Source organism: Sebastes fasciatus, chromosome 15 (assembly GCF_043250625.1).
Source record: "Sebastes fasciatus isolate fSebFas1 chromosome 15, fSebFas1.pri, whole genome shotgun sequence".
Taxonomy (NCBI): domain Eukaryota; kingdom Metazoa; phylum Chordata; class Actinopteri; order Perciformes; family Sebastidae; genus Sebastes; species Sebastes fasciatus.
The window spans coordinates 19,054,179-19,074,818 of NC_133809.1; the positions used below are offsets into that span (position 1 = coordinate 19,054,179).

Below are 20,640 nucleotides of genomic sequence, written 5' to 3' on the forward strand. Positions count from 1 at the left end.
GTGAAAAACAGCTATATAATGTATCTTTAAACTGTAAATTAACTGTAAAATACTGTGAAATTAATAAAAAAATTCAAACTGTATTTTTCATTAACAGTACAAAGCTGTAAATTTCAGCGACAGTATAATAATGTTAATTTTACAGTAACATAAAGGCAACCCTGCTGCCAGTTCTTTACTGTTATTTTACTGGGAAATTCTTAACAGTGTAGTTTTAATGATGAACAATCTGCATGCAAAGCACAGAAAAGTGCATTTTTTTTTTCTGGACCAGGTGAGTCAAAGACAATCTCTCTCCAAATAATGATACTGAATGATGATGATATTGCATGCAAGAAGAAGGTGGAGAGGAGAGTGGGCGGTGTTTAGTGATGGCACTACTACTGTGGTATATAAACCGAGAGGGAGGTGAAACATCCCTCACTGGGAGTCACTGTGCGCTGATGCTCCTCCACATGCTTGCATCAGTGTCTGCAACACGAGCCTCGCATCATCAGCACAGCAAACTCAACAAACCACATCTGACCGGCACGATGGATGGGCAACATAAAGACCGCAGACAGACTCACTTGTGGATATTGACGTTACTGATATGTGTCTAAAGCACTGGATAACAAGGTCTTTTCGCCAACTTCTTCTTCTTCAGGATACGGATTGCGGAGCTGGAGCTGGATCTTGTCCTACAGGCTTTTTTGGAGCAAGGATTATATTTATTCTGATCACTTTATTTGTCATCACTTTGGAATAGGAGCGTTTTTTTGTTGGACTGATTTTTTAAGGATACGCACATCAAACTCTAAAGGATGGCCAGTTGGTTCACCTTTGTCATCGCAATAACATTATTTACTCAGGTAACTTTCTTTTTTTTATAATTTTTTGCAAATTTGGAAATCTTAAAAAAGAAATGCATTATTCTGTTTGTGCTCACTTTTGTGTATGCTTTTATAGGTTCTGGGATCAGGTGTGTTCGAGTTAGATCTCCATCACTTTCAGAATACTAAAGGTTTGCTGGCAAACGGACTTAGTTGCAGCATGAGTGGCTGCAGGACTTATTTCAGGGTTTGTTTGAAGAACTTCCAGACGGTGGTGTCTCCAGGAAACTGTATATTTGGCAAAGTCACCACACCTGTTCTGGGCACCGACTCCTTCAGCATCCAGCAGCAGGACAGCAGGCTGCGTCTGCCTCTCAACTTCACCTGGCCGGTAAGAACACCTGTCCTTTAAACACTCTGATGCTGAAACCAACCAAATATGTACACAGTGATAGGGTTTCTAGGAATGAATTGAAGAGATAAGGAAAAAAACGTACTGCAGTGACAAAAAAATACCTTTATTTTTTTTTAAAGAAAACTATTAATAGCCTATTGTATTATATATTTAACCACTCATATGCTGAAACCAACCACATATGTAAACATTGATATCATTTTCAGTAATGAATTGAAGAGATAATAAAAAAAAAAAACGTACTGCAGTGACAAAAAATTACCTAAAAGAAAACTATTAATAGCCTATTTTATCATTTTATTATCTATATCAAATCAACACAAAACTCACTTACTGCACTATTATTCATAGATAGGCCTACCATATATATTCTAATTGTCATAGAAATGTGTTTTTAATGTCAAATGCATGCCATTAAAAGCCGAATATTGTACATCAAATAATAAATGGTTTACTGCATGTGTGCACCTGTCCTTTACCAGTGGCTTTAACCACTCTTATGCTGAAAACAACCAAATATGTACAAATTGATATGATATTTAGTAATGAATTGAAGAGATAAGAAAAAAAAAAGTACTACAGTGACAAAAAAATGACTTTATTTTGTAAAAGAAAACTATTAATAGCCTATTTTATTATTTATATCAAATCAACACAAAACTCACTAACTGCACTATTATTCCTAGATAGGCCTACCATATATATATATTTTAATTGTCATAGAAATGTGTTTTTAATGTCATATACATGCCATTAAAGTCGAACATTGTAGATCAAATAATAAATGGTTTACTGCATGTGTGCATTCTCATATATTTTCAGTTTTTCTAGCAAATTAAAGTGAAATATAATTATTTTATAATGTTGGAACCCTTACATGGGTATTTCAGTGAAACAAAAGACAGAAGCTATGTAAATATACATTTTTCTATATTATTTTCAGATTTTTTGGTGACCTTTATTTCCTCATTTGTCCCCACAGGGTGCTTTCTCACTAGTTATTGAAGCTCGGTATTGTCCTGCAGCGGATCTACCTGGAGGTGAGGAGACACACACACTGTCTGTCCACCACCACTAGAGGGAGACATGTCATGTTTATAGCTTCACTGACTTGTCATTACCTATCTATCACACATTTAATCAATAACCCTCCTCCACTTATATGAACGTATTCTGCTGCCAAATACATCTGGCATTTTCCAGCGTCATAGATCCGTGTTTGTTAGGATGCCTTATGAGTCACACACGACAATTCTTCACAATCAAATCTCTCCTCAACACACACAATTGCACTTCCCTTGTTTTATTTTTGGCCTGCATGGGAAAGTGTACAAAGCTTCAGTGAGAAAATGAAGCCTTGCCAAAAAAAAAAAAAACATGACAGCCTTTTTCCTGGATTTTACACCTTTTTTTTTTTTTTAGTTGGGTCCTTCATCATAACTGGGGGAGGGAATAATGTGAGTCACATGTGAGAGGAAGAGGACATTTCAGTGTACAGATTGTGTATTTTGCTGTCAGGGCTCCCAAACTCTGTCATGCACTTCCTATAGAGATAAAATCATCTAACTCTGTATCCTCTTTTAAAAAACTTTTGAAGACACATTTTTTTAGAATAGCATTCCTATAAGTAGAAGGGTATAACTATATGTATGTATACATCCGTTTTTGTGTACATTTATACACATTTATTTGTGTATATTTCTTTTATCAACTTGTCCTACCATTTTACCACTTGTTTGTTTATTTTGTTTATTTGTTTTGCACAATTTAAGACTATACAACATAACAAAAAAAATAAATGAATAATATACAGTGAAGGAAGAGGCAAAAATCTTGTCTGAAGCCTCCACCTAGAGACAAGATTAATATAAAGAAATAATAAATTACATAACAGTGATAACAAACAATTAGGACAAGATATATAACTTCTATTATTATTGATATGTTCTGTGATGTTCTGTTTTAACAGTTACCACATTTGTTTTACTCTATCGTGCTTTTATTGTCTGATGTTCTGTTTTAGCAGTTACCATATCTTTTACATTATTTATCTGCTTTTATTGTCTTGTGAAGCACTTTGTAACATCTGTTTTGATAAGTGCTATATAAATACATTTATTATTATTATTATTATTATTATTATTTTTATTATTGTTGTTGTTAATTACTAATGGAATAATTGTTAGATGTATCAACTAATCTGTATATATGTCTGATGTGTTTCCTCACAGATACCACCAACCCTGAATTCTTGATTGGCTCTTTTGCCATCCATAGTGAGTTGGCAATAGGTCGTGAGTGGTCTCAGGCTCCTCAAACGGAGCTCAGGTACTCATACCGGTTCATCTGCAATGAACATTACTACGGGGACACTTGTTCCAAGATATGCACACCGAGAGACGACCACTTTGGCCACTACACCTGCAAACCTGACGGGCAAATAGCCTGTCTGCCGGGATGGAAGGGAGAATACTGCCAAGAACGTAAGCAAGAGTTAAAAAAGACACCATGTGGACACTTTCTTTTGTTTTTTGACAGAAGGTCACAAGGTAGATAGATTTTAAATGCGACATAAGGGAGCAAGAATTAAGCTAAAAGTCTATAGAACATTAAATACAAAGAGACATTAAAGGTAGACTAGAAAAGCAATTTCTGAAGAAATTGCGATGTGAATGCTAGATGCTGAAGAGCCAACGCTACGCTGTAATGCTGGCTTAAATGTTGTGAGAAGAAGATGAAATAGTAGGAATAGTTAGAAAAGTGGGAATGGGTTTAATTTGTATGAATATCATTGAGAAGTTGAATAATACCAATAGTGTATAAAAGATGTGGAATATTTTAAGGTTTTTGAATAGCTGACGCTAAACTGCATTGCTGGTTTTAATCTGTATGAAGAAGGATACAGAATTAGAATCAAAAGATTATTAATCAGTAAATAAAAGTTGTAATTGCATGAAAAGCAGCTGAAGCCTTATAAATAGTTAGTTCTGAGTTCCCTGTTAAGAAAGTTACCTTCTGGGGCTTTTATTTTGAAAAACTAGGTGAATCCCTAGTTTCCTGTTAACATACAAAAAGGGGAATTTTTACCAAGCTCCAAACAAAGTTAAATATTTCAAAAAGTACAAATGGGATGAATGAAAGTTGAATAATAGCCAGAATCTACGGAAGATGTGGAACATTTTACGGTTTGAATGGAGTTTCTAGGTGAAAGTATGAATGAGCAGTGAAGAGTTGAAAATGCTTGAAATGGAGATTTTTTGGTGAATTATGGTTAATAATTCTGAAAATATGAAAGTTATGAATGAGAAAAGTAATAGCCATCATGTCCTAATTGAGCTGCACGTTTTGATGTTTGAATGGAGTTTCTATGTTGAAAAATGTGGAACAAGTAGTGTTGCAAAAAAAGTGGTCTTACGAAAAATAAAAATAAACTTAGTAGAATAACATATGCTTCCAGCATTCACACCAATAAAGAAATAAATTTGGGGTTGTTTTTTTTAGACTTTGTGGGTAGTTTTTTGTTTTATTCTAGTTGCTCTTAAACATTCAGCTAAATAAGCTCCATATAGGTTTATTGTACATTTCAGAATAACGTCAAATGACCTGTTACATGATCACTCACAGGTGTGTGTTTTCGGATGAGAGGAGCTATTAAGGTGAAATATGACGACACACTTTCTCCGTGTGGCGCGTGCAGGTTTTAATCCAGGGCGGTGGTCGCCCAGCAGCGCGCGCCGGTCTGGGTTAATCGCGGCATTATCGGCCGCCACGCGCCACTAAATTGCGGGCTCTATTGTTGAGGTGGTGTAGAGCAGCAGCTGCAAACGGGGCTCCAATTGCCCCACCCGATAACAATGGGGCAGCTGTCCTGCTTTTTTTTTTTTTCTTTCTTGCTTTTTTTTAAGAACAAGCATCTGCTGCTGCACTAACCAGCCGTTTAACACCATAAAACCACGAGATATCACAATGTCACATTCAGCACAGGGCAGCCATTGATAAGGTCAGGTAACAGGTTTTATTGTGCAAAGAAAAAAAACACATTTAAAAGTGATAAAAGTCTTATTAACAGCTAGTAGAAACCTTAATATCTTGGTTTTTCTCTCTACTGAACAGTAACACTAAATGAATGCAGAGCTGTGGATTGTTTTGTGGATGTTTTAGGTTGTTTTATAATTTTATTCTCAGGTATTGTCTTATTTATTGTAGTATTTATCAACTGTACTATTTATAGATTTTGAGGGCTGAGAGAGAGCCAGGGTAAAATGCATTTCACTGTACACTGTACTTTTAAATGCATATGACAAATAAACTTGAAACTTGAACTCTTTTTTTTGCAGCAATCTGTCTGGAAGGATGCAGCGAAAGGAATGGAAACTGCACATTACCTGCAGAGTGCAAGTGAGTCACCATTATCTAATTAAATGTTCATTTCTGGTGATCCACAATAAACATTTACATTACTGCAGAAGCTACATTAAGAGCAGACACACCATTAAATCATCTTTTAGTGCCCAATTATGTAACAAATGGATGCATTTCTTTGTCTTTCTATTTTAAATCATCTCTAGGATTATCTTTAGGATTATGACATAGTGGATAAAAAGATTACAGTGTGTAAATAATGTATTTTTTAAATGTTCTCTTTGTTGTGAGTGTGCTTTAAGAGGCAATGAGCGGGATATATGAGGGTAGAGGTGTTGATTGTGTTGTGAGCATAACAGTCACGTCGTCCTGTTTTATGTGTGAACAGATGCCGAGAGGGCTGGCAGGGACTCTTTTGTGATGTGTGTAAACTCCATCCATCCTGTAAACATGGTACCTGTACAGAGCCGTGGCAGTGCACCTGCAAGGAGGGCTGGGGAGGCATCTTTTGTGACCAAGGTGTGTAGCTATATCTCTTTGTTCTGTAAATAAAAGAATGCTGCTTCAATTCTTTTGGTTCCTTTTTAGTAACATTTCCACCCATTTTTTTTTTTTTTGCAGATCTGAACTACTGCACCCATCACAAACCCTGTGCCAACGGGGCCACGTGTTTGAACACAGGTCAGGGCAGCTACACCTGCACCTGCATGCCGGGCTTCAGCGGGGTTAACTGTGACCTGGAGGTCAGGGAGTGTGACAGCCAGCCCTGTCGCAACGGAGGCCACTGCCTGGTGAGTGCGGAAGTCTCTCTCTCTCCTTTCCCACAACACAGGCCTTCCTGTTTTTGTTTTCGCCTCACTCTATCTGCTAGTCCAGGAGGATGCTATCGATTGTCAAGTCGGTAGATGACCCAGTTCACAGAGCGTGCACTGTAAATAGAATTCAGACTAAGGAGAATGGGGTTCGTTGGGGGCAGTCGTGAACAGGATATGATAAAGAAAACATCTGACAGGGAGCTTTTTTGATAAACTTTATATCTTTTTCCCCCCACTGCAGGACTCTGAGAACGGCTATAGGTGCGTGTGCCCGCAGGGGTTTGAAGGGACGCACTGTGAACACAGGATGCTGACCTGCGCAGATACACCCTGCTTTCATGGTGGCAAGTGCAGAGAGAGGGATAATGGAAACACGTACATATGCGAGTGTCCAGCAGGCTACACTGGACTCAACTGCGAGAAGAAAGTGGATAAATGCACCTCACTGCAATGCACCAACGGTAATACATCATTCCCTTTCTGTATATCTGTGTTAGAAGTAATCTGGAAGGCTTCTATAATGTTTGTTTTGTTTTGCGTAGGTGGACATTGTGTGACCCACGGTAACCTCCGACGGTGCAGCTGTCGCTCAGGCTTCACGGGTCTGCGCTGTGAGATCAACATCAATGAGTGTGCCAGGAACCCCTGCGCGAACGGCTCCACCTGCATAGACCGCATCAACGACTACACCTGCACATGCCCCCCGGGGTACACAGGCCGCCACTGCGACAAGCCAACAGACCGCTGTGCCTCTCGGCCCTGCCTGAACGGTGGGACCTGCGCCGCCGTAGCCAAAGGCCAGCCCACCTGCATCTGCCCCGCACATTACAGCGGCCCCCAGTGCCAGTCCAGCGACGTGCCTTCACCCAACACCCCCAGCCCCAACGTAGGCTTGGAGTCCGGTGACAAGCTGAGCTTGGCAGCCATCTGCTTGGGAGTGGGCCTGGTGGCCGTTCTGGTGCTTCTCTGCATGGTAGCGGTGGTGATACGTCACGTCAGGAAGCAGAGGAGAAAGGAGCGGGACTCGGAGACCATGAACAACCTCTCCAAGGTTGACTTTCAGAAGGAGAACCTCATCTCTGCTCTAGAGCTCAAGAACACCAATAAAATGGTGGATTTGGAGGTGGACTGTCCCAGGGAAAAGTCTAATCACAAGCACATCAACCACTACCACCTGGACTATAAAACCTCCACGGGGTACAAGGATGAACTGTCCCTTTTGGACAAAGATGAAAACTGTGAAAAGACAATAGAAGAAAAAAAGCATTTGAGTAGAATGTACAGGTAAGTGCACACGAGCAGTTGTATTATGGTTATATTATGTGTTTTTCATGTGTTTTGATGTGCCCAGTAACTAACATGATGTCTCTTCATTCCACAGTGAAAGGCCAGAGTGTAGAATATCAACAATATGTTCTTCCAGAGATTCAATGTACCAGTCTGTCTTTGTATTAGCAGAGGAGAAAAACGAATGCATCATTGCAACTGAGGTAAGTCTTTTTTTTTTGTATAATCAATCTATTTCCTTGTTTCTTTAGAGCGTGGCCTTTATTATTAACCAGAAATAGCATCTTATTGTCTGTTATTTCAGATATTAAGCTTTTTTCTCTTCTTCTTTTTCAGGTATAATAAATGGAAGATATTATTCACTGTCGACATTGGATTTCTTGTGGACTGTTTACAAGTGTGGAAGAGACTGGGATTTATTTAAAAATGCAACTTGCTGCTCTTGAAAACTTGATAACTGGATGGAGCCGGCGTGCTCTTTGAATTCAACAGAACTGAAGCTACTAATCTTTGTGAGAATGTAAAGACTGAAAAAAGACTATAAATAATGAGCACATCTGACTTGTGGATGCGAACTCTCGTCCGCTCCGTCCAAGTTCATCCAAGGGCAACAGGCCGAGATGTTTGTGCCTGCGTGTTGATTAGAGGACTATCTCGATGCACTCCTCTCCAGCTTATTGCAGCAATCAGCAATCAACAAATCAACTTGCTGCCAACGAGCCTGTGGAAGGAGCCAGCCTTTTCCATTTTTTTTGTGGCCTGCAATGCGCTATGCAAGCAAAAATCTGCATTGTGCGTAATCAGAAAGGGACAAAAACTACTGAAAACGGTTCATTTTTGAAGGATATTTAGTGTTTCAATCCTTTTTTATAAAGAATGTATGCAGCCTAGATCACAAAGCCTTATATATGTGTTTAAAGCATCGTGCCCCGCCTTATCTTGAGTCCTTTGCACAGCAAAATTAACATAAAAAGATCAAAAAATGCAATATGCTACAGCGCCGTGCAGGGAAACTCACGATAAGGCCTCGTTTTACCTTATGCAAAGAAATACATGAAGTGACTATCGTACCAAGGACGCCTTCAAAGGAAATTACTGAACCAATAATGTTATTTTGTAAGATTAGTAGTAATTTAAGAATATGAAGCACTGATCTTTCTCTTTCTGTGTTTTATAAGATTATTTTGTATATACTGTATATTTATATGTTGAGATTAGAAGTATCTGTTTTTAAGTTGATGCCCAGAAAAAGGTGAATTTATTTTTAAAGTGTTGTCGGTGTTTTAATTTGTATTATTTTTTGTTATAAAAAGAAATGATGAACACATATCTGGTACACTGTTTGTTTGTTGGTCTTCATGGTCAAATAGAGATCCTAATCTAACTGTTGGAATCATCTAGAAACTTTCTTTGTGTCAGCAGGTGTGGAAGTGGCTTCACTGTCTATTAGATACAGTCGTGTTTGGCCTGGTAGCATTTCTAATGATTCCATGTCTACAGTATGTCCATGGCGTCTGTGTCGGTGTGATGTGAAATCAATGTGCTAGCAGTCATTCAGTGGACAGCAATGTAAGGAAATACTCAAACAAAAAGACATATATTTAAAAAAACAACATCTGTATGTGAAAATAAAGAATCCTTGTGGTCTTTCTACAGTACGTAACTGCTTCTCTGAACTGCTACTGTAATTTTAGATATGGCTGAGGAACAAAGCACTAGATTTATGATCTCTGATGATAAGCTATCTTTTATAGCTGTGAGCTGAAAGGGGGAGGGGATGGAGAGGGATGTGAGGAACTCGGCATATGCTTGCGCTTGTGTGTCAATAAGGAAATCTGCATATGCCCTCTCACTATTGAGCACATGCAGCAAACAGGGGCCCCACAGCCCAGCCTGCTGAGGCAGAGGACCATAACAACCCAGCAAATGGCACTTTGAACATCTTGCATTTTATTCACCTGAACTCATTGGGCAAAAATTCCATAATAACCTTTCAGCATATTGTAATTCAAGTGTTCTGAGAGAAAACTAGAGACTTCTGCACCTCATGGCTCTGTTTTCAGGCCTTAAAAAAACTATCCCCCGACGGGAGACTTTGGCCAATCACAGGTCATTTCAGAGAGAGAGCGTTCCTATTGAGCGTTCCTATTGGCTGTGCTCCAGCTGGTGGGCGGTGCTTGTTATTTCCTTAACTGATCTCAACATGGCTGCCGGGTCACAAACTTTCTCATTTTACAGCTAAACAGTAAACTACAAGATGTTTCTGAAAACATTTTAGGAGAGGAATGGGCATTACAGTAACAGAATATTGATTCATATCTGATCAGCGCTGATCAGCGTGAGTATTGACAGCTGCTCAGAGACGGCAAGGCTCCAGCTCGACTCTGATTGGTTGTGTTCCTCTGGTCTGTGAAATCTTGCAGATGCCATTAGGAGCACATGATTTTTTTTCCAGATTACCTGTCTCATGCACTACTGTCAGGATATAGTGACTGCTTTATAAAAATAACTTTTTTTGTAATCATATTTGCTCCATTTCTACCCACTGCAGCTTTAAATCATTGGTTTAAAAGTCTCAAGAGTGGAGCAATGTATTTTACTACCACCTGGGGGCAGTAGGCTTTGTGTGAAGTTGGAAGAAAAGAGTTTCTGTCTGAATTTATAGCTCATCAAATATTATGCACAGTCAGTGACAGGCAGAGGACAAGTGATCTCAAGCAGTCATTCTTAGGTGATAAGCCTGCGCGGGCACAATAATGTGCTAGACCGACCTGAGCAGACAGTTAATGAGCTTAAGAGAGCACTGATATAACAGTCCCAGCTATTTATAGGTAATGTGATTACCTGCTGGACTATCACTGACTGTTTGACACTCAAGGGCACAAGAGGTGTTTCCACATTTAACAAAAAAAGAAGAAGAAAATGGTCATAACAATACAAGCTTATATGCCTTTGACAATGATGTGAAAAAAGAAAAAATCACATGTGTATTTGAAAGACATTTTTATTACCACACCTTAAAAGTTCAAGTTGGAACATGTTGTTTTACTGCAGCAGCCAATAGTATCTGGAAGGGGGTGTGTTTTCCTCACGTTCACTGGTAAACGCTGGTGTGTCTGATTGGTTGATCTGTTCGCTAAGCCCCGCCCCTCCAGTGATCTAATTGGTCGACGCCCATCTCGATCTGACATACTCTGACGTGCTCTGAATAACAAATACACGTGTTTGGTACATCATAAACAGAAGAGTTACTTACAGTTTATCCACACAGTGTTTTCGATCATGACATAGCAATAGACTTTCTACAAGACTGCATTAAGATTTTTGGAAGATTATTCTGCCTTTTCCAACACTTTATATCATTGTCTGTCTGCATGTACTGGAATGTATAGAGAGGAAATATCAGAGAGAAGTTGACAGCAAGTAGACACATAACAGTCTCGTTTTTAAAACACAGCTGAGCGATCACAATGAAACCTCAGGACATCATCAAAGAAAAGAGCAACCTGTGGATATTTGGATATGGCTCCTTGGTGTGGAAGCCTGATTTTGAGTACAAGAGGAGCAAAGTTGGCTTCATTAAAGGATATAAAAGGCGCTTCTGGCATGGAGATAATTTTTATCGAGGGGACAAGAAAAAGGTGAGTTACTATTAATAACATTTATGGTAAAAGAAGTGGTGCTTGTTCTGTTTTTGTATGTTTTTGTATTTTGACATAATATGCTATGGTCCAACCACTAATTAATCATATTTACCTCTATAATAGTTACCTCTTAAATATTGTTGTGTTTTGTTGCTGTCGCTTTTGATGTTGTGGTCATGATTGTAATTGTACGATTGTAATGTGATTGTGTACTGAAATGTAGCCTAACAGTTCAAAGTGATTTAAGTGGACTCCAGGAAGAATAGCTGGGCTTCATGCTCAGCTAATGGAGATCCCAATAAAAGATAAAAAGATATTATACTGTTTTTTTTTTCCAGTTGGTTCAAATATCTTCTCATGACTTTATATGGTTTTTCTGTTTATTATATGTATCATTTTTTTCACTGTCTGTTTTCCTTGCTCTCCACAGCCAGCCAGAGTGGCCACACTAGTGGAGGATCAGGAGGTAAGTGTCCCAGTCTATTTTCATACTGTATACAGCAGCATGCAGTAGTGAATCCGCTTTCTATAGTCCTACCATTACCATTCTATGATTTATGAAAAATAACAATCAAAGTGGGAAATATTATTTTAACCCAATCACTATTAGTGAACATGAGCAACCGCTCCAAAGAAGTTGTAGAGACAGGTTTCAATTGTGCAATTTTTACAACAGCTAAACACCCACAAAACAGACCTACCCTACCCACCTATCTAAATAAATAATATATTATTTATTTATTGTTTATATATATATATATAACATTTATTTAGATTATTTGTGGGGGTCTTTTTGCCTTTATTTGACAGTGATAGTTGATAGTGATAGCATACTACAATACAACAGTGATTCATTCTATAAAATGATGTCATGAAACATTTATGTAAAGCTAAAAATGTACTTTTCCGGCTGTGAATGTTCACAAAATCAAGATCAAACTCTCTACGAATCAAGGTCTTCTATCTGTTGTACCTGACATGAATGACCTGTAGATACTGTCTTTGTTGTACCGCTAACATTCCTCCTCCACTTGCTCTCTCTGCAGTCTTGCACATGGGGTGTGGCCTACGAGGTGACAGACTCCCAGGTTGAAGAATCCCTTCAGTACCTGAACCTGAGAGAGGTTGTGTCGGGCGGTTACATAACAGAGATGGTTGAGTTCATCCCCCGGGAGAAGGGCCAGGGCGCTCTGTTGGCCCTCGTCTACATCGCTACCTCTGACAACCCCATCTACCTCGGCCCAGCCTCGGACAAGGAGATCGCTGCACAGATCGCCATCTGCAGAGGGAACTCGGGCCCCAATATTGAATACCTGGTCCGCCTGGCGGAGTTCATGAGGCTCTACTGTCCAGAAGTGGAAGATGAGCACCTCTTCTCTATTGAGGCAGCTCTTTTGAACACTTTCAATGACTGCGGAGGGGTCAAACCCCTAGACCAACAGTCCTTCTGCTCGGTGCTACATAAAAGACTACACTCCACAACATAAAAATGTTTTTATACTGGGTGAATGGGAAATGATGTCCTGCGACACATGTTTAAGGTGCTTGTAAGAGGAATACTTGATATGGTTTTATGGGAAATTTAAAAGTGGAGATATTTTCTGTGGCAGTTTTTATGTCTTGACATAACCTCACAGAATATGACCTTTTGACCTTCTGACTTGATATTTTTCGACTGTGGAGACAGAACATTTGTAAGTTATACATGCTTTACTGTATGCAAACTCCAGATGCAGGTGGTGCTTTTAAAAACAGCATCTCTTTTTGAATACATAATATCTTACACCTTTGTTGTAAAAGGCTCTCAGAAGCGATTGTATACTGTGTACATTTTTTTTATTTATTGTAATAAATACATAAAAAACTTCATGAAGTGAATGTATGTTTCATTGGCTCATGCTGAACTCACATGTGAGTTTGAACAAGTCTCCTATACATCGATCAGCCATAACATTAGGACAGCATGGTCACCCTGACTGGTCTGCGGCTACGTAGCCCCATACGCACCAAACTGCGATGCACTGTGTGTTCTGACACCTTTCTATTGGAACCTGCATTAACTTTTTCAGCAATTTGAGCTACAGTAGCTCTTCTATTGGATCAGACAACACGGGCCAGACTTCGCTCCCCGCGTGCATCAATGAGCCTTTGGTCTGACCCTGTCGCCGGTTCACCGATTTTCCTTCCTTGGATTACTTTTGGTAGGTGCTGACCACTGCAGACCGGGAACATCCCACAAGAGCTGCAGTTTTGGAGATGCTCTGACCAAGTCGTTTAGCCATCACAATTTGGCCCTTGTCAAAGTCGCTCACATCCTTACGCTTGCCCATTTTTTCTGCTTCCAACACAAAGTAAAAAATCTTAGCTTGCTGTCTGATATATCCCGCACACTGCCAGGTGCCATTGTAACAAGATAATCAATTTTATTCACTTCACCTGTCAGTGGTCTTAATGTTATGGCCGATCGGTGTATATTTATGTTTTCGGTCGAATGCCTGATCGCATTCCTCATGCTCCCGCATCACGTGGCCAGGGGAATGTACAGCAGTGGCCTCTCAGAGGAAATGCTGGAGGCTTGTTAACTGCACAGACCCATCAGCTTTTAGATATATTTTGTGCAATTACACTTTATCGTATACATGCATTTACCTTGAAAAATGTTTACTCTGGATGTTTTGTGGGCCGTTCTGTGCACTTCCTGTCAAAACCAGCTGGCTTTAATAACATTTTCTTTCATGATGCCAGGATTAACCTCCTAAACTTTGCAACTCACAGTGGTGGGTCGATCTTTTAAAACTCCTGTTGTGCAGCCAAGCATTCCTCAAACATAAAAGTGAACTTTAAAATCATAAAGTTCTCAGAGACAACAAATATGATATGCAAACATCTGGAATATTTGCATTTGATGTAATGAAATACAGAAATCAAGCATGCACAGCTTGTCCAGAGTAATGTCGATGGGTGCTGGTGTGGAATAAGAGTGCACACAGTCAGCTATAGAAGAAACCACATACCATGGAAGACTGCCTGCATGCTCTGACAGTATAGGCAGAGTGCATAGGGGCTGAGCTGGGGGGTGGAGGTGCAGCAGATTGTGTTTGTTCCCCTGTCCGAACTTTGATCACGTTGCCATAACATGTGCACATGCCACATGTCAGACGTTTTTTTAAAAAGTAGTTTCACCCATGGATAAACAAGCCCACATTTGAAGCTGCAGTTCTGTGGTACACCGTTCTACTTTCCTAGAAATCAGGAAAAACTAGGTCAAAGGTTTCAGCTGTCAGAGAGAGCGAGAGAGTGCAGGAAGATACAGTTCAAGATCTCACATGTACAGAACATGGGACAGAAAGTCAGATCACTATGGCCTGTCATTCCATACAGTAACTAAAGCTGCTGTGTCCAGTTGTCCTTTTGCAGGAAACAATGATAAAACTGATGTATGGAAGAAGAGTTTATTGCTCCTGCTGTTGCTAAATCACCACTGATAAACATATTTTTCTACTCAGAGCAAAGCACAACGGGTTCTCTGTCCGGTCAGAGACACAGTGTTTTGTTTTGGATGCAACTATGAGATCATCCAGACAGAAAGACAGACAACAACACACATGTTTGTCTGTGGTTCCCGACAACGTGACATGGTAACATGTGGCATATGAGTGGCCAACAAAAATATCTGATGAGTCAGTGGATTTGTGGTACACTTTGCCTCCAGGTCCAAACCGACATTGTGTTTGTTCTCTCCGTTAATTTTTTGTTGTTCTGAGTCACCAGTAAAGGAACTCACCAAGTAGAAATATGCATCTCATAATGGATTTGCTATAAAAAAAATGCCTCTGATTTAATAATACTGTTTGCATGACGTTCCGCTCTTTTAATTTGATGACTATTTATCCACTCCATATGCAATACCAAAGTTCATCCTCTCCAACCCCACATCTTAGTACAAAACAATGTGGTATAAAGACACAGCAACTATATTCAGTGTCAAAACTCCAATGTTATGGAGTCATATGGAGTCATATATGCTCTATAACGGCTATTTTAATGTGTTTATGAAGTCTGAAATAAGTGTTTATGTATCTATTTGCTATGAAATCTCAATTATGCTGCATTAGAGCATCATGATTTACAGCTCACTCTGACGCCTCTCATTAGAGATATAACAATAAAGATGAGTAAATCAATAAATGCCCCTTAGCACACGGTTAGGGCTCTTTGGAGACGTACAGAGGGGATATGAAACCCTGGGGTCACCAGTAGAGGATATTCACTCACAAAGAGAAGAGCAAAACATGTTCACATGACTCTACTCTTTGTGCATCTGCAGTGAATATACTATGAAAAAAAAGCATATCCTATTAACATCAAATTAAAATGTACAATACGTATACATGGATGCACTGTGATCCCTGTGCAGTTTGAACCCCTAATCAATATTAATACCCTTCCTGAGGTCACTTGCTCTCCAGGAAAAGATGTCAGCCATTATCCTCTGAACAAAACGCACACTGATTATGAGGAACACACAATACCGCAGGTTGAGGTCACGTCCTAGGGATCTGCCTATAACGACCCATAATAGTGGTCACGCATGCCCAAAAAGCATTCTTCCTACTGATGCATTTTGGAGCCTCCACCTGCATGCTAATGTGCACCTAGCCTGAACCCTGACCCTTGACCTTGGCTCGGTCAGTGCAGGGCTGAAGGTCACCCTGGAAGTGTGTTAAAGAGAAAGTGATTGGGCCACTAATGGAGTCCATCCGCTTTAGAGCCCTATAGCCCTCTCATATTGGGAGGTCAGCGCTGCCCGCTGAGGGTCACCTCACCCCTCGCTGGGCTCCTGCCAGTGGACATGGGTGCTGTGCGGTCATGGAGGCCACTTCACCACAAGAGGAAGACCCGTCCATTAAAAAGGCTCAAACGATGGCTAATGATTTAGCAGTAAACCACATGCCTTTTTTCTACCTTCGTATCAATCAACAAAATAGAAACAGAAAGTAATTGTCCGCCATATGTTATATATTTTAAAAGGGTAACGTTGTTATTTTTCAACCTGTTTTCCCATGTTTTTATGTCTAAGTGTCTAGTGACGACAACTATTTTGAAATTGGTCCAGTATTGAGGGAGAGCGTTGTAGCCGGCAGCCACAAAACCAACATTTATAATAACAATCTGAGCCTATCAGTGGCAAAAACAAGCACTTTTTGTGGACGTACATTGACAGCGAGGAATTTCCCCGGGGGGCCACTACGCCTACTACAAGCAAAACTTAAATGCAACATAACTAAAACTGAATGAAACATCAGCTTTTGAACACAAACAAAAAGGCTTCTTTAGGTTTAGGCAACAAAACTACAAATTCTTTAGGTTTAGGCAACAAAACTACAGCTTCACTTCTTAGGTTTAGGCAACAAAACAACAACTTCACTTCTTTAGGTTTAGGCAACAAAACTACAGCTTTACTTCTTTAGGTTTAGGCAACAAAACAACAACTTCACTTCTTTAGGTTTAGGCAACAAAACTACAGCTTTACTTCTTTAGGTTTAGGCAACAAAACTACAGCTTCACTTCTTTAGGTTTAGGCAACAAAACTACAGCTTTACTTCTTTAGGTTTAGGCAACAAAACTACAGCTTTACTTCTTTAGGTTTAGGCAACAAAACTACAGCTTTACTTCTTTAGGTTTAGGCAACAAAACAACAGCTTTACTTCTTTAGGTTTAGGCAACAAAACTACAGCTTCACTTCTTTAGGTTTAGGCAACACAACTACAGCTTTACTTCTTTAGGTTTAGGCAACAAAACAACAGCTTTACTTCTTTAGGTTTAGGCAACAAAACTACAACTTCTTTAGGTTTAGGCAAAAAAAACACAAAGTTTAGGAAAAAATATTGTGTTTTGGGTTAAAATAACTACGAACACAAAGACAACTACACATTGTTGGTTTCACACGGATGCAAATTCCAGTCTCCTGGGAGAAAGCCCTGTGTTTTGACACAGTCACACTGTCTATACTACAGCACCTGACTTAGCGTGTGCTCCTGTCATAATTACTACGGTCGCTAGAGGTCGCTGTCGTGTTTGTTTAGATGATAAAACCTACTAGTTGGCTTAGTAGGCTCCTATTGACCGATATCTATGGGGCTTATAGCGACTGATTATGCCTATTTAATAGCTTGTTTAGTGACTGCGGTCTTCAGCATTCTGCTCAATACTGGACAAATTTCAAACATTTTTGTCCCCATTTGTCATTAAGACACAAAAACATGGAAAAATAGGTTTGGGAAATACCCTTTTTAAGTTACCCTTTTAGCTTTCTGACAGCTTAGATCAAAAGGCGTATCTGGTTTGTGGCTTTGGCGTGAGCTGTTGCTCATCTTGTTTCGTGACACAGAATAGAAAGAACACAGTTTAGGCTCATCCATCATTGCGCAACGATAAACACATTCTTTAATTCATTCATCATCGGCAGTGGTTGATGTAAAAACTGTTTCTTCTCATCCCGAACAGAACATGACTCACACCCGCTGGATCTTTTAATCCAATCTGTTTGGAGCAGGACTGGGGACTGAACCAGGCTTGACTAAATTAAAGCTCCAGCCAGAGAGCTGCCTCCTGCTTCATTAGCCTGCTCTCTCCCCGAGGAATGGCGCTCTTAATTTGATTTCCTTAATCTCTTTTATACTCAAACCTACCACAGCTGCCTGCACCTGGCCGAGGGGTGTCAGGCCCTGAGGGGAAATGGCTCTGTGAGATCATAGTTAGTGAACTTTTCATCTGTTTTAACTTGAAACACCACAATTTTGAAATTGTACACATACTATGTTGTACTGTGGGATGTATAAACTTGAACTGCGTCATTGTTGCCCTGATGGAAAGTATTAATAGCTACGTACCGTGGAGCATACAATGACACCTCACAGTTGCATGTGATCTGGATGCTTTTTTTTGTTTGTGTTTTGGTAAAGCTAACCGGCTGCTGGCTGTAGCTTCATAGTTACCGTACACACATGAGCGTGGTATCGATCTTCACATCTAACTCTCAGCAATGAAGCATATACTGTAAGCAGATTTCCCAAAATTCATTTTTTTATTGTAAACTTTCCCGGGATGCTGTAGTGGACAAATTAGTGGCAGCTCACTAAGCCAGTGTGTCGCCTTCATCAATGAAATATCCTGGTTGTGTGACAATTGTTGTGGCAGGGCCACAGAGTTGGACCATTTTTCAGGGGTTTATTATGTTTTTGTTTCAGTTTTACTGTACATGAGGCATGAGATAGAGCATTTGAGCTGACAATGGTAGTATTAAGGGGAGGAGAGGTAGCAGGGTGTGCATATGCTTCCTGGTCTGCTTTGCAGGAAACATCTGAGTCCAACTCAGTTTAGCAATGCAAACCTCTTTCACTTCTGCAGATGGCTCAGCATTAGCATCCATCACAGGTGCAGATTGTGTCGCTCAGTGTGGTTCTGCTTCACTTTGGCAGCCTGCAGAGCAGCAACCACCGTAGTTATCTCACGTTGTGAAGCCAAATAAACCTCTTGTGGTGTTAACTTTGTGAAGGCATAACAATTGGGTGGAGCAGGTGGTTTTTTTTCTTTTTCAAGTGAAGTGCCACATCGACATTTGGCAAATAACCACAGGATGTAGCCTGTTTTAACATGTTGAAGTCCTATTTGTTAATTCTTCATCTCCTTAAAGCTTCAGTAGGCAGTATATTTTTGGCATCATTGGACAAAAATTCCATTATAACCTTTCAGCATAATGTAATTCAAGTGTTCTGAGAGATAACTGGACTTCTGTACCTCCTCATGGCTCTGTTTTCATGCTTTAGAAAATCTAACCCGTGACGGGAGACTTTGACCAATCACAGGTCATTTCATTGAGAGAGCGTTCCTATTGGCTGTGCTCTGGTAATGTGACCGGTACTTGGCGTTCCTTCGCCAGATTTCACATTGGCGGCGGCGTCACAAACTTTCTCATTTTACAGCTAAACCGTGCACTACAAGATGATTCTGAAAACATTTGAGGAGAGAAATAGGCATTAACGTAACATAATATTGATTCATATTTAATCAGCGCTGACTAGTTTTTACCGTTTGGTCGGAGTTTGCGAGTTATTAACATCTGGCTCTCATAGACAGCAGACCTCAGATCAACTCTAACTGCTTGTTTTCCTCTGGCATGTGAAATCTTGCAGATGCCATTAGGAGCACCTGAGGACACCGGAGGATACCTGAGGACACCGGAGGATACCTGAGGACACAGGAGGACACCTGAGGACACAGAGGCACATGATTTTTTTCAGGTCACCTGTTTCATGTACTACTGTCACGATATAGCAACCGTTTTATAAAAATAACTTTTTTTAATCATATTTGCTCCAATCTCGCCTACTTCAGCTTTAATCTTTCAGTTTATATTTTTTCAATAAGCCAAAAGCGTAAGAGAGTAAAAGAAAGAGTGAGAACACAATATCCTGGCTATGTAGTGAGAACACACTGTGCAGGGAGTGGCAGGTGCTTGTTTTGGTTGAAACAACACCTTATTTGCATAGCAGCACTTATTGAATGACACACTACCTTTCTCTATGGATGTCAACACATGCCAAAAACAAAATGAATGCACAACATTTTCGCAAATGGCCAAACCACAAATTCTTAGAGACGTAGGCAGCAGCTAAATGTAGACAGTGAGGGAACAACCACGACGTCAAGAAACTCTGAGGAATTATTGAGAGGTGTGGTCTAAATGGAACAGTGTGTAACATTTTGGGGGATTTATTAGCAGAAACTGAATATAATATTCATAACTATGTTTTAGTTAGTGTATAATCACCTGAAACTAAGAATTATTGTGTTTTCTCTAGCTTAGAATGAGCCCTTCATATCTTCATAGGGAGCGTGTCCTCTTCACGGAGTCCACCACATTGCTCCGCGATGTTTCTACAGTAGTCCAGAACGGACAAACCAAACACACAACCAGAGAAAGAATTAGAAAGAATGCTAATTTAAGGCACTCCTGCATTGGCCTCACTTCTCAGACCTGGAGGTCGCCCACTGAGTGAAAGTAATACAGATGAGTGATGAGGCTCCAGCCCCCCCTGTTGGCAGATGCAAGCTGTTTTTGAACAGCAAGCACAACTTAGAAGTGATTTGTGTCACCAAAACAGCACTATGTAATAATCAGGTACTTTCAAATGACTTTGTGAATTATGAATACTTGTTGGACTTTCTTACCTATACTGCTTGACACTTCCCTCCTTAGACGACCCTGACATTATGAGGACTCTAAGCTCTCAGGTACTGTG

General features: G+C 40.0%; 2 protein-coding genes across 2 annotated transcripts; both read left to right on the forward strand.

Annotated features, from left to right (window-relative positions):
• Positions 1-418: 418 nt before the first annotated feature.
• LOC141783348 (delta-like protein 4) lies at positions 419-9,349 on the forward strand. Its single transcript, XM_074660597.1, has 11 exons — positions 419-851; positions 949-1,203; positions 2,210-2,267; positions 3,459-3,710; positions 5,565-5,625; positions 5,978-6,108; positions 6,211-6,380; positions 6,646-6,865; positions 6,947-7,688; positions 7,786-7,894; positions 8,028-9,349. Exons 1-11 carry the CDS (start codon positions 804-806, stop codon positions 8,031-8,033), a joined length of 2,052 nt encoding a protein of 683 aa, XP_074516698.1. The 5' UTR covers positions 419-803; the 3' UTR covers positions 8,034-9,349.
• Positions 9,350-10,911: 1,562 nt separating this feature from the next.
• Positions 10,912-13,204, forward strand: LOC141783668 (glutathione-specific gamma-glutamylcyclotransferase 1-like). Its single transcript, XM_074661077.1, has 3 exons — positions 10,912-11,332; positions 11,766-11,801; positions 12,382-13,204. The coding sequence occupies exons 1-3, from the start codon at positions 11,162-11,164 to the stop codon at positions 12,820-12,822; spliced, it is 648 nt and encodes a 215-aa protein (XP_074517178.1). The 5' UTR covers positions 10,912-11,161; the 3' UTR covers positions 12,823-13,204.
• Positions 13,205-20,640: the final 7,436 nt, after the last annotated feature.

Bases quoted from the DNA above. Each gene is read 5' to 3' on its own strand.
- LOC141783668 (XM_074661077.1), top strand. From the start codon at position 11,162: ATGAAACCTCAGGACATCATCAAAGAAAAGAGCAACCTGTGGATATTT. The intron at 11,333-11,765 runs GTGAGTTACTAT...TGCTCTCCACAG, and splicing joins ATCGAGGGGACAAGAAAAAG to CCAGCCAGAGTGGCCACACT. The intron at 11,802-12,381 runs GTAAGTGTCCCA...CTCTCTCTGCAG, and splicing joins CACTAGTGGAGGATCAGGAG to TCTTGCACATGGGGTGTGGC.
- LOC141783348 (XM_074660597.1), top strand. From the start codon at position 804: ATGGCCAGTTGGTTCACCTTTGTCATCGCAATAACATTATTTACTCAG. The intron at 852-948 runs GTAACTTTCTTT...ATGCTTTTATAG, and splicing joins CAATAACATTATTTACTCAG to GTTCTGGGATCAGGTGTGTT. The intron at 6,109-6,210 runs GTGTGTAGCTAT...TTTTTTTTGCAG, and splicing joins AGGCATCTTTTGTGACCAAG to ATCTGAACTACTGCACCCAT.